Genomic DNA, 13,566 nt, shown 5'->3' with positions numbered 1-13,566 from the left:
GGACTAGCTCTGTTGATACTAATGACAAAGTGAGTTCGGATTCAGAAAATTCTTAACAAATCCCGATATTCTCGAAATACTTTCGAGACCTGATCTGATCCGACCCGATATTTTTGGTTCTCGCACGTCTCTACTAAACACGTGTCTAGCTCCTGATACTACTAAGTGTACAAAAAAAGCGATCTATAAGTTTGATGAAAATCAAAATTTCGATAATCTTTTAAAATGGTTAAATTAAATGAAATTTAATGAAAATGTACTTATTTCTTTTTTTTTTTTTCTTTTGTATTTTCACCAAGGATACACAACATGTTAGACGACTCTAAATACTTTGGTCGTCGTTCTATCATATTTTATTTATAAGAAACAAATTTTAAACAGCACATTTGTGTATCCTTGCACTTAATTTCTTTATCCTTTACACACGCTGAAGACGTAGAATTATATCTTAAATAAAAAATCGTTACTTTATTGTGAATTTCCATATATACTATAAATAATCATAAATTTTTACTTCTTTTGTACGATGCCGAATATTTTCCTGTCGTTTTCTTCCCTTTTTCAAAGAGTTCAAAGATTTATCGCAATCTCGATGCTGTTATGGATACTGTGTTAAATCTAGCGATTCCACCACTGTTTTCAATAATTTCCTCATCAAAGGTAAAAACTGTACACTACTGATATTGGTTGTGAATTTTCCCGTAGTTAATATGTCTTCTACAAGTTCCTTTCTTTCTGTCTCTTTTAATCTGGCGGGTAAGACAACTTGATTGAAGTCAACAGTTTGTTGAATAGTTCTTACGCTTTTGGCGTCGGGATTAATTAACGATCCTTTAACCTGCCAATCGTCGGGAGTACCTCGATGTTCCAGAAAATCAAAGAAAACTCCTAATTCGGTCACCGTTTCGCGCGCTATTAGCTGACGATCTCGAAGTGCGATTCTTGGACTCCTGACCCCTTCTAGGGCTTGACACAAGATTAACACGAGATTGACTTCAAGAGCGAATCTCGTATTATTTTCGTCCATAGATTCGAACCAAGGGTCGCTAAATTTTTGATATTTCGCTACGACAGGGCTGTCATTTCCGGCAGACACTCCTTTCGTTACGTGTCTACCGCTTGTCAAGGCCGTTGCTCTTGACAGAATAGTATTTTCACAAATAAGTGGATCGTACGGTCTCCGCACAAGTCTTGGGCTACTTAACAGTGGCACAGTTACATCTAGGCCACTAACGTACACCAAAAATTCACTCGCTACGTTGGAAGATGATCTCGAAGTGGAACCGGATGCCGCATGGATAATCCTCCTTAAATCTTTGCTCGAATGCATTCGTCGATCCTCTGGCGCGGCATGTTCCCATTCCTTCTTAGCGGAATCTGATTTATCTGGTTGGCCACCGAGAGAAACGGACAAAGTACTCACAGGTTGAGATCGAGAATGCAAAGCTTGCGTAAATAACTGTGTCGAGCTGATTATCGTGCCGTAAGTTAATCGCGGGCCGGAACTCATGCTCATCTGAGGTGGTCCGAAGTTCATTTCCGCCATGGGAGTATACCAAAAGTCTTGCGTATATATAGTGTCTACGAGAGTGTTTAGTCTTGGTGAAAAGTGAACGAAGCTTAACGCACAAGTTGTGTTTATGACGATCAGTTTGTTAACTAGTAATTTTAATTCACCACTTGGTGATCTTTTGTCACAAGACTCCAATTCCTCGGCACTTTCTACGCTGATACCGTCGATGATGAACTTGAGAATTCGCGGTCGCAGTAACAAGTTTACGGTATTATCGTATGCCAAATACATACATTTGATCAGAGTCTCGCAAACGTTTGGCTGTATCGAATTCCAAACGTACGGCTGTGTTGCTACGATATGAATAAGAGCAACGAGGGATTGTACCAGATCGGCAGCAAAAAGATCCGCTGTATGTCTTAACAAGGTCGATGCAACCATTAATTGATATTCGTGAGAATTAAAAAATATGACGATAGATTTTATGTAGATGGTAGGTGTTTCTCTAGTCACGAGTCCTATTACAAATTCAAGACCGAGCGTATAGAGCGGCCACCAATCCTGGCATCGCCACTTTCCATTCGGGCAATCGTTGTACAACGAGTCCAACATACTATTTCCAATGTCGCTGGGAGGAATTAGGCTCAACCATAGTTTTGCAATATCATTCTCATTGACGGGATGTAGAGTGTACGGCGAACGAATGATTAAATTGAGCAAATTAAGAGCGGCCGTACTAAACCTTAAATATGGATACTTTTGCAAAGTAATACCGATGCATGTCATCAATTCCGGTATCATTTGTCGAAGTTGCACGCAGCTAGACTTTCGTTGATGCTTCACAGTAGAACTTCGTTCCACGTAGGAGCGTAATAATTGAGTAACCATGCAAACAGCCAGTGTTGCTGGTAAACTTTCCCGAATCCCGCGAACGGTTTCCGCATTTCTTTCATCGGCATTCTTTTGCGCGATCACGCTATCGATGGTGACTGTTTTGTCAATACCTTTTCGTTCAACCGAGTACTGTTGCTGTTTTCGTTTCTCCAATTCAGTAGCGGCTTCCTTCAACTCCTCTAACTCGCTGGCAGCGATTATACAGGAATGCGATAAAAGATATTCGAGACTCGTCACGTCTTCGCGTAAAGTGCTTTTCACACATTGCACGCATCCGAGAAGTAGAGAAATCAGCGTTTGACGCAAAGACTTTCCATAACTGCGATAAGCTTGGCCAATTTCTTGCATTAGCTGGGTCAATCCCGATTTGAAAATTCTAGAATCATCGACGCACATCTGTTTCCAAGAAGTGATACATCGAAGCGTTAAAGACGCCAGTAACATTGTAATTTTTTGGCTAGAAACATTATAAGATTGTTTGATTCGTTCCAATAACGATTCTAAAGAACGTTGCGTTATCAATTGCGCTTGGGATACGTTAATAGGATAATTTTTTGCTATTCTTTCGTCGGTTAACGTGACGATAAAATTATACCAAGATTCCAAATTAGTTTCATACAAGGAATCCGTAACATTACTATCTCGCTTCTCATTTCTGTTTGACTCTTCGCTATCGGCGTGTACATCGTCCAGTATATATATCGTCAGTTTCTTCCAATAATCCGTTGATTTATCTAAAAGTTTCTTCAGGTTCGTGTTAAAATCGTCTTCCAACGTGGTACTTTTGAATAGCTCTAAAGTAATTATATCCAGCAGATGAGAATATCCTTTCACACCTGGTACTATTTCCCTAAAAAGCGGAGCAAATAACTGAGTCCAAAAGTTCTCCCGCTTTCGAAAAAAGTTAACAAGAATCTCGTTTCTATGATACCACATTGCTCGTAATAACGTCATCGTGCTGTTATACAATTTGTCACACACGATGTTATCTTTCTCATAGATTCGATTTAGGTATTTAACTAGAAATTGTCTGCATCCTTCTGTAAAAAATTCTTCCACCGATCGAGGAAATATTCGTTTGCATTCTGCTGGATGTACGATATTAAATAGAGCTTCCGTCAGGCCGGGTTGCTTTTCTAGGCACACAGCAACCAGTTCAAGAATAGCGACTTTAACATCCGCGACACAGGTTGGCGACATAAGCCCTCTACGAGAGGCAAAGGTCTCTCGTATAGCGGTACCGTCCATACCCATACAAACTAGAAGCGACATAGATGATCCTTCGGCAAATTTTTTCAACAGTCTAACAGCCATCGCTTGCAAAGGCGGACTAAACCAGACATACAGATAATTCACAATTGTAGGCACTATTAAGAGACCGTTTGGTACACGAGGTGAAGAATATAAGGCAGCCTCTAACGGTGACCTATCTCTTATTTCAAGACCCAATGATTTTCGAAATATTAGTAATCTATTTACCACGGACAAGGCTAATTGTACGCTTTTCATCGCTTTGAATCCCTTTCCTCGAATCCAATCTGTTTCCGCCATCATTTTATTATGCAAAGTACGTTCGCCAGTACGAATCAATTTTAATAATGCGTGTCGTGGTTCTAAATACAGTAAACTATACGCGACAACAAGTTGTAATTCATTACGTATATCCTCCTTTGGTAGACTAGATTCGAGCGCTCTATGAAGGCAAAACATACTTTTTAACCATAAGTCGGTTCTTTCCGCGTCCAAATCGAAATACCAAGAATCTAATTTCGGTAAAACACCTTGCAATAAAAATACCATACCAGGTATTTCTATTGTATATAGAGCTTCCTCGTTATACTTTCGGATTAAATATTTCGATAAAATATCTAGATATGCGTTTAGAATTGGATACGAGTGTGCAATCGTTTCTATAGCAGATAACCACGACGCAATTATACCACCATCGAAAGAAACCGCTTCTGCAAAATCTAATGTTTTTTGATACCGATTATTGAATCTTGGATAAACACCAGCTCGCATTCGCGACAATATTTCTTCCGGATACTCCAACACGAGTTCGGATGAAATACCGATGCAAGCTGCAACTATTTTGTATATGTACATTTTCTCTTCAGGTAATACTGGATAAGAAAATCTGTTTATAATTTCAAAACTTAGTTCTGCTGGAATGACCATACTTTGTCGTATCCATGTACGTTTGGCTAATGTTTTTAACAATTTTAAGCCCTGTGAGACGTGTTCGGGCAAATTCTTATTCATTTCATTAGTTCCTGTAATTCTGCCACCTGCTTGAGAAAAAAGTTGTTCTATCTTGTGATGTAAAGCGTCCCAATAGCTTGCCTTTTGACGAAATATCACTATTTCCCGTTCACTTGACAATATACGTATATTTTCACGAGGACAACCTTCTAATATCGTATACGAGTTTTTGTGAATTGTACATTCTTGTTCGTATGGTCTCAACGGTTTATTATGGTCTCGTTGTCGTGGTATCTCCAATGTTAACGATTGAAGATTATCCAGTTCCATTGCGATTCTTTCGGCACTTAATTCTGACGCGCTCGCCAATCCGATTGCAATGTTCGTTAACGGTTCAAACTCGTATGGAAACTGTTCAGCTGCGAATTTATAAATCAGCCACAAACCATCGTTACGCTCTTCCCAAAATCGGGCCGCAGTTTCACTAAATTGAATTGTAGCAGCTACAGCATTGAAAATATCATTTAGCGCGTTCAATTTATCTTCGTCAACGAAAGCACATACCAAAGTAAGAAGATTATATACACTGCTCCGTACAATTTCAGCATAATGGGTTTTTTCACAAATCATTTCGCTATTCATTAAATCTTGTAAATAATGAAAAACATTCAGTTGTATAGCTTTAATACCGAATGGTCTAAATCGATTCATCGTATCAATATTTTCAGGATCAATGGCATAATTTGCTAACATCCAGGATAAGAATAGTGGACTATCTTGAGGAGAATTGTCGCGAATGCATTTTTGTTCAAAAGTTTCTTGCATACTCTTTCTTACGCTCTGTATCCACTCTTCCATGTTGGGACTATAAAGAAGAAATATTTTTAACATAAAAATTATAGTTCATTCTAGGTAAAAGTATAAAAAAAAAACATACTGTTTTCTGACATCTAATGTTACTAAAAATAAAGCTGCTTGACTATACTGTATTTCTTTAATTTTTCTGGCAATTGCTTTTTTATCTTCGTGACTTTTTGTACTTGCTAATCGCCTTGGTTCTCCCTGTAAATGTAAAATTATCAGATTATTAGAGATTATTAGATTATTAGATACTATCCACAAAATATACCAAGATATGTAAACTTTGGGCAATGCTTACTCCGATGCTTTCATAAAATTTCATAAATTCGGTCTCGGCGATATGAATATCGTGAATGATGACCGTTAATATATGCAGTAATTCCCGCATTTCTATAAGGCTACTGTTGTATAATCTGTGTAGGTACTCTTCTGTACACAGCTGCGATCGTATCGGTGGGTTTACTGTTTTTAACGCTTCTATCTGTTTTCGAATAGATTCTAATAGCGCTCCAAATAGGACATCATCGAAAAACTTTGCAAATTCTTTTTGATAACGATGCCCTTTATCTTTGTATTCGACCATAAGTTTAAGGCACTTTATCACGGTCATTCTTTCAGAGTAATAAAATTCCCAAATATCGTCGATCAATGCTTTCATCGATGTAAAATCTATAAGTTGCGATGCGAAAGTTTCCGCGCAATTTCGATACTCGTATTTTATAAAATTACATACTAAATCCCATGTAATTATGGCGTCTAAATTCTAGAAAAAGAAAAAAAGAAAACAGAATGAATCGATCATTTTTCACGATAATTAAGGAAAGAAAAATTAGATGCAAAAATTTATTTGTAATACATACGAGAAGTGGAGCCAGTTTACTAATTAATTCGTACATTCTAGGGGATGGATCATTTTTGGGAATGTTTTGAAGCGATGCTTCGGTATATGGCTTAAAAAATAATAGCCCTTCTTTAAGCAGTTTAGTTTCCTTTTTAATTTCATCTTCTACTAATTGTTTTTCACACCGGCACACCGTATCCGATATTAAAAACCATAATTCCTTGCAATAACTTATATTCCATATAACATGAATTCGTCATTCGCGACAGTGATAATATGAAAAAGATTCATTTTTATGAAGCAATAGAAATAGCAAAGATTTCATTAATTAAATAAAATTTCAAATATTATTTACTTACGGTAAACTTCCTACGGTAGGTACTTCCATCTTCAATACATTCGTTTATGTAAAACATGTAAAATGTGTTAAAAATTTCTTATAAGATACTTAAGGTATACGAAATTTAACTAAATATACCATTTAAACATCCTATTTATTCCTATTTTACTAACATGTCTTTAAAACTACTATTATAAACAACGATCGAGACCTAACCTCAATCGGCATATAAAGTCTTTCGTCTGATACCAACGTACGAGTTTTCGGTTAATTGGACGATAGATTTGTATATTTCTGAAACGATGATGTACTAGGGATTTTAGGTTAGTTTATGTTGGTCGCACTGTCATAGATTTCCCGCCAAGAAGTGGCGCGTAGTTACAATTATGGCTTCTCGTTAGTCGAATGAAAGTGATTCTTTCTGGAAAGTTTGTAATTTTTGTACAGAAATTAATGTTGCTAGTATCAAGAAGCAAGTATACCTGATAATATTTATTTTAGCATAATTTTAGGGGGTGTTGAGTGATGTCCAAGAATTATCTTGTAGTGGTGTCGCTCGTTTTAATTAATTTTCACGGATGAATAAGTAGTACACTGTGCTATTGTGTGAACGTCAATTTTCGTCCCAGGCAAAAATGAATAAGATCGAAGGAATCATTTCTGTTAGAACCGTACGCAATATTCTTGTCGTAGTCGCCATTACGTATCGAGTTAAAATCGTCTGTTTTGCGTGTAAATCATGATATTTCTCATATTACAGTAACTGACTAGATTACAGTAAAATATGCATATGTTATTCTAAACACAACGAAGATTCGTAGTTCGTAAAGATACGAGCGGCAGGAGTTGGTACCCAATAGACATTAGGAATAAAGATTGGGTTTGTAAGACGTACGAAAGAAAAATCAGTCTCAAGAGAGCGAGATAGAAAGAAAAGAGCACTGTTACAGAGACAGATGTCGGATGCATTTGTTACAGTTAATACCTGTAACTAGGTATAAGAAAGTTGGCAACTGGCTTATCACGCTGGTTACTGGTCGACGGCGGATCATATATTTTTTCTTCTTATACAAGCTTGTTATCCATCAAAAGAAGCTGGTAATTTTGTCCGCTACAAACAATGAGCTTTTCGGGGCAATACCGACCTGCCGATACGTTTGAGGTTTGTGGTAAGTAACAAATGTCGAATCGGTTATCGTTAACGCGAAATCAGAAATTTACATGAAAATAAAAATAACATGAAAAAAAGTGCGTAGGTGTCATGACAGCTGCTGTAGAAGAAACGAAACGAGATCGTTTCGATAGAACAGTAGCAGGTGAAGAAGTGGTTCGCAAGGAAAGAAGTGGCGTTAGAGCGCCGACGCGAGACGTCGAAACGGCCGACGCCGCGTCGTAGACACCGATTGTTCGTCAGTGCACGTTCGTCTTGAACACAGAGCGAATCGGGTGTTACGTTGTCGACGGAAAATTACGTTTTGTTCGGTTGTGCACGATGTTGTTGCTGCCAGCGTGAGTGCATCAACGGAGGAAACTGTACATTTATCGGGATTACTATGCGACCTGCTACGCATCATTCTTGTAAATATCTCTATTTTTTCGACAATCGGTTACTTTTCGAATCGATGAAACACACGGGACACGCGTTTTCGCGATCCGTTTGTTCGACGACCGATTTGCCCTTCTCCATATTTTGCGTATTTTATACGATTAATAAGCTACAGTACGCGACATTCCCAGAAGCCCTTTCTTACAGAATTTTTCTTGACGAAAGTGAAGTTTCATTCGAGCATTGACGGAAAGCTCGTACGACGATTTTGATACCGATCGTTTAGCTCGATGTTTCATCCGCGATATTCGAAAGTATCTTATAAACGTAAAGCGTGAAATCATTGGGGAACGCAACAACAGCGAACAGGTTCAGGGGGCTACGAACAAGTCGGCGAATATTTCATTTCGAGCTGCTCCCGGACGTGTTTGTTTCCATAATGTATGTACGTCGCGATTCTTGTTACCGTGGATGCATCCGTCGGGAAATACAACCTCGAGTACGTACAGTATTCTCTGACGCGTACGTAGCATGTACATGGTGCGCGTTAAAAGTATTTTCGCGTTTAATAGGACTTCCCGAAATTCCAGAATGTTGCACCGCGTATGCGGCACTGCGGTTCTCCGAGCTCTTGCTCGGTGGCCTCTTACTCTCGTAATTTAATTGCGCGATCGCAACGCAAGGTGATCGAGCTTGCTCGCAATCGTTTGGATTGCGGTGCGGCGATCTGAAATTAATTTCGTGTTTGCCCGTTACGTCAGCTCGATTCGCCAAATCTATGGGTTTTTTCTTTCGAGAACGCCTTCGATATTACTCGATTACCGGGCAGAAAATCTTTCGGTTACGAGTGGGAAAATAGCTGAACGTGATTAGCGACGCCGGCGTACCTGGCCAATAAACGATAGCGCGAATAACCCTGATTGCGAGAACTTCTATCTCCATTATTTTGCGTTTCTGTTTATTATTTTGATGACCGATTAAGATCAAATTTCTGTTTGCCTTCAACCAAACGGAAATTTAGCGCGTTAATCGACGCGACGATAAACGATCCCGAATTGTAATGTAAATATTTCCAGAGTTTGGAATCGCGCGCCAATCTAAAGGTACGCCGGCATGATTGTTTCTCAGTTTTCGTATTTCGAGCGTAATGCGTAGTTGAAAAGCGCGTGTTTATCGTTAGAACGACGAGGCTGAACCGGAGTGTTTTTATTTAACGCTAATTCGAAAAAGTCCGTGACAAAGACGAAACGTGTTTTCTACACTGTAAGAGACAGGGAGGGAGGGGGGGGGGCTCTGCGTTGGAATCGGTAACTCGATCCTCGCGTAAAACACAAAGTTTGTTCGTGGCGAGACAACGATAGAACATGTGTCTAGGTGTGCGGTTGACGAACCGGAGCTGAGATGTACGTCCTGGCGAATCGTTTCGCGATGAACTGATCTCGCGATTCGAGGGACGACGTTTTCTGGTCGAGTCCGTGATCGTGCGTGGCTGCCAGGACAAACAGGGACGAGATAAAGAACGAAGAAGAAAGCGGCGGAGGAGGAGGAAAAATGAGGGCCTCGTTGCTGTTGCTGGGGGGCATCGTGGTATTCTCGCTCGCGGTCGCGAGAGCTCTCTCCTGCGTATGTTCGCCCTTCGAGTGTGACATTCTCACCGACGACGACTGCCCCGGAGGCCTCACTTGGGATCCCTGCAGGTAAGCCACGCGCCAGTTTCTTTTCCTCGCTAATTCTCAGGTAACTCTCTTCCGGAATTCTCAACGATTCACGCGATTTTAATAAGCGTACGTTATAGCGCGTAAGATACAGATATTGTACGTAGCATTGTAAATAATCTCCGTGATATAGCGACAGTTGTAAGTCATCGGTATTCAGAGCTACGTAGAACGCGTCGGCTCTTACCAAAGATTCGCCCGTTCCATACTATTCGCCCGAATATCCAAACCTTAATACTCGCCCGATTTTACGATCATAAAATTATTATACGGCAATCGAGCTTCTTCGGAATCGTGTCTACACCCCTGACGCTGGTTTATTCTTCGAATTAACGTCTGTCACGAGAAAGTGCACGATCGTTTCGTTTCTGTAACTTGCCACTGCTCTGAAGGTTGTCGCGCGTACGAACGGTTCTTTCCGCGTTCTTCGCGCTCTTCCGATCGGTTAAACTTTCGACTCGCTCCACTCGTCAGCCAACAATTTTCTTTCAACAGCCACGACTTACACATAGGAAACATGTTACAGGCATCGTTAATCACATCCGCCAACCAAAAACCAATATTTAGCTTTTTCTCCTCTTCCTGTAAACAACATTCGACATTTTCGCGCGTCTGTCGTATTCATCGAGAGATCCCGTGCAATTAAAATCCCTAGTAAAACAGAGATTCCGGTTCCTTTTTCAACGAAGAGGAAAAAGTTCTGCTCTTTGTTACGCAGCGTTCTTTGTCAGGTGAATTTTATTCCGGTATTAGCGGCGCACTGATGAAAAATAGCGTTTGATAAAGCGAAGCTTGAATATTCAAACTAGGAGTGAACAAAAGCGTCAGTCATTGAAATTTCATGCCGTTTTTTGCTTGCACGTTCGATCGACCAGCGAATCGATCGTTTTTCCCCCATAACACCATATTTTTTCCCCACGCAGCGGTAAACGATAAATCGATCAGCACTACGATTTATAATATTCATTAATCTATAATAATTGCCCGTGGAAATTCGAACGCAAACAACATCCAATTGAAATTCTTCCTTTTCCTTGAGTAAGACCTTCCATGGGTTAACGATGCAGCCCTCGTTTGTCAAATTGAAAATGCGAAGATTGAATTCGCGACGGATCTTCTCCATCTGCAAGGGCTGTGAGGTCGTTTTGAATTCGATACGCGTAGCTAACGTTTATCACGACGAGGAATTCTCGGTGAGTCCTTTAGGTAAAGGGAATTACTGGAACGGGATGGGACGCGATGCGATGGTTAAAATCGAGCTCGAAGACGTAAACGGAAGGGTAACATTCCGGTAAACGAGATATTTTAAGGCGAAGGATCTGCGCTCTAGATTTTGCACAGGGTAAACAGTTCACGATCCTCGAGTCTTTCTTTCGAAAATGAAATTCGCCGTATTTCTGTTCATATTCGTAGTCTCTCGTATTGGTAAATTGCTCCGTGATAGCGATACGACGATCAAGTTGCGTTTTATTTCGTTGGTTATACTAGAAAAATCTCTTCTGCAAATGACTAATTATCGATAGTTAATGGCCTGCGGTAAACGGGAATCGTACGATAGCAACGTTTTTTCGCGTTACCATCCGATGACGAATCACGCGGTTTCCTTGTTCGAATGGCTCGAACGATTTAACCACGTTCGCGCGATGCAACAGACACTTTAAGATAGATTTATACTTTGTACCATACAGAAACGGTAACGTCGCACGTCTTCCGTTCGGTGACGGATAGTGTGAACGGTCTCGTCTGAAACACATGTTTCGATGTTCTGTCGTGCCAGTGCCGTTCCGTACGTAACGTGTCGGAACGGATCCGCTACGCTATACGTATACGAACAGACCTATCTTACTACTCGCAAGAATGTTCGTCGGGAGTATGTAAGTTCACCTTTAAGGTCGATTTATTATTTAATCGTATTCGACGCGGAACGCACACACACGGACGCTAGTATTCGTATTGTACGTACGTTTGTCGAACGACGACATTCAATCAGTCAGTCAACACAAAGCGATTCGTAAAGGTCTATATTGGGTTGGCAAGTAAGTGATTGCGGATTTCGTCATTAGGCGGTATTGACAAAATACGCAATTAATTTTAATTAATTAATTGCCAATCCAATAATACCGAGCAAAAGTGTTTTTTCATTGAAGTATGTACATATGTATCATATAAGTACGTATTACATTTACCGGATTCTTCTAGTTTCCTTCCAATTTTAACCCATGCTGCTCCTTTTTCTTCATTATCGTCGCCATTTCTATCTTGTTGATCGCGTAAAAAAATATAATCTCCAAGTTCAATAAGTTTTTCAGAATCCATCATTAGCGCCTGTTGCTGTTACTGTTACGTTCGAACCTACGACGCACACTGTCAGCATCGACGCGTTCCGTATCCGACAAAGTAAGTTCGTTCCGATTTACACTCGATTCGATATACATTTATTGAATTATATAGGTGGCATTTTGTTCCACAACCTTTCTCCATTTACCATCTCAACTCGAATATTCCATCCTCTCTCAGAAGCTCTCAGGTTTTTCGGCGGAGAACTTTCCCACGCGATTCTTTACGTCGACCAAAGTGCTTAAAAATCGGAACGAACTTCCCGAGCGACCCAATATATTACGCGAAAATGCCGGACGGTTGGACCGATACGCGTCTGTGCCGATATCATACGATACGTATAAATATTTCTACTGAAATACAAAATATAAAAAAATATTTGTCTGATCGGTGCTGAATTGATACATCCATCTCGTGTTTGCGCGGATAATATAATCCGACCTTTAATCGTAGTTCGTGCAAAGGCATTTACGAAATCGGGGAAACGCGTTCTAAGCTTTGCGCGTTACCGTATGATGTACCGTTGTGCATGTTTCTACGGCATTCGTGAGTTTCGATTTGAAAAAGCTCGTTCCACGATACAATTATACCTGCGTGTTATCCTAACGAACACGCGAGTTATCGTTTCAACGTTGAATCATCTTGTTAAACGTACACACGTTGATAACCATCTACATGGCAAATTTTTCTTCCCTTGTACTCATTCCTTTTATTCGTTCGTTTGCGTTATTAAAATATATCGCGGCTCGGTACAGAAAAATCATTCGGACTTTCCGAAATTATACGATAACGATAGTAGAGATTCCGAGCGGAAAGTATTTTTCATCAAGTTTTTGTGTCACAGTAGTAAATACTTCATTGCGAGGTAAACCGGATGTAGACGAATCTTGTGTTGTATTATACCGGTTATAAAACGCGTGACGGCAAGGAAAATTGTTTCGTGGAGAGGATGGAGAGAACGCAATATAAAAGAATTGATTGCCCTCGATCCAACAATGAGACCAAGTAATAAAATTGCTCCTCGTACTCGGAAATTTTCTGTACAAGGCGCAACCGGTTCTTTCCCATTATTTTTTCCCTCCCTTTTCCCATTTCTTTCACCCTCGCTTCGTATTTCTTCCCCCCTCTGAACCCGAGCATTCTTGATTTTCATAAAACGTAAGCGTTATCTTTGGACCGTCGATATAAAACAAGTTGAAGCTCGTTTACTTATCGCGGCTATATTACGTCTGAATTTGTTTTCCAAGAAACGAACAATACGATGCTTACTCCCATAGAGAATCGATTTATTTTAATACGCTTTTATAAATTCGCCAA

The 13,566-nt window shown here is 39.9% G+C and overlaps 2 protein-coding genes across 2 annotated transcripts in view; one reads left to right on the top strand and one right to left on the bottom strand.

The window, feature by feature from the left end:
• Positions 1 to 341: 341 nt before the first annotated feature.
• Positions 342 to 6,878, bottom strand: LOC117237840 (nucleoporin NUP188 homolog). Its single transcript, XM_033502220.1, has 5 exons — positions 6,671 to 6,878; positions 6,331 to 6,541; positions 5,769 to 6,233; positions 5,547 to 5,671; positions 342 to 5,474 (listed from the first exon to the last, which is right to left on the bottom strand). The coding sequence occupies exons 1-5, from the start codon at positions 6,697 to 6,699 to the stop codon at positions 599 to 601; spliced, it is 5,706 nt and encodes a 1,901-aa protein (XP_033358111.1). The 5' UTR covers positions 6,700 to 6,878; the 3' UTR covers positions 342 to 598.
• Positions 6,879 to 8,055: 1,177 nt separating this feature from the next.
• Positions 8,056 to 13,566, top strand: part of LOC117236020 (cysteine-rich motor neuron 1 protein-like) — a 156,151-nt gene continuing 150,640 nt past the window's right edge. Inside the window, exons 1-2 of the mRNA XM_033498596.1 lie at positions 8,056 to 8,229; positions 9,572 to 9,894. Coding sequence (XP_033354487.1) covers positions 9,749 to 9,894 — 146 coding nt within the window. The 5' untranslated portion in view covers positions 8,056 to 8,229; positions 9,572 to 9,748. The remainder of the gene's footprint in view (positions 8,230 to 9,571; positions 9,895 to 13,566) is intronic.

The sequence above is a fragment of the Bombus vosnesenskii genome, unplaced genomic scaffold (assembly GCF_011952255.1).
Source record: "Bombus vosnesenskii isolate JDL3184/JDL3185 unplaced genomic scaffold, Bvos_JDL3184-5_v1.1 scf7180000013264, whole genome shotgun sequence".
In the NCBI taxonomy this organism is placed as follows: Eukaryota; Metazoa; Arthropoda; class Insecta; order Hymenoptera; family Apidae; genus Bombus; species Bombus vosnesenskii.
The sequence above is the reverse complement of the archived record's forward strand: the minus strand, read 5'-3'. Positions and strand labels throughout refer to the sequence as shown.

What these genes read in the sequence shown, in the direction of transcription:
- LOC117237840 (XM_033502220.1), bottom strand. Translation starts at nt 6,699, where the DNA reads ATGGAAGTACCTACCGTAGGAAGTTTACC. An exon ending in CCTACCGTAGGAAGTTTACC is followed by an intron (nt 6,542 to 6,670) that starts GTAAGTAAATAA and finishes ATGGAATATAAG; the next exon opens with TTATTGCAAGGAATTATGGT. An exon ending in GTAAACTGGCTCCACTTCTC is followed by an intron (nt 6,234 to 6,330) that starts GTATGTATTACA and finishes TTCTTTTTCTAG; the next exon opens with AATTTAGACGCCATAATTAC.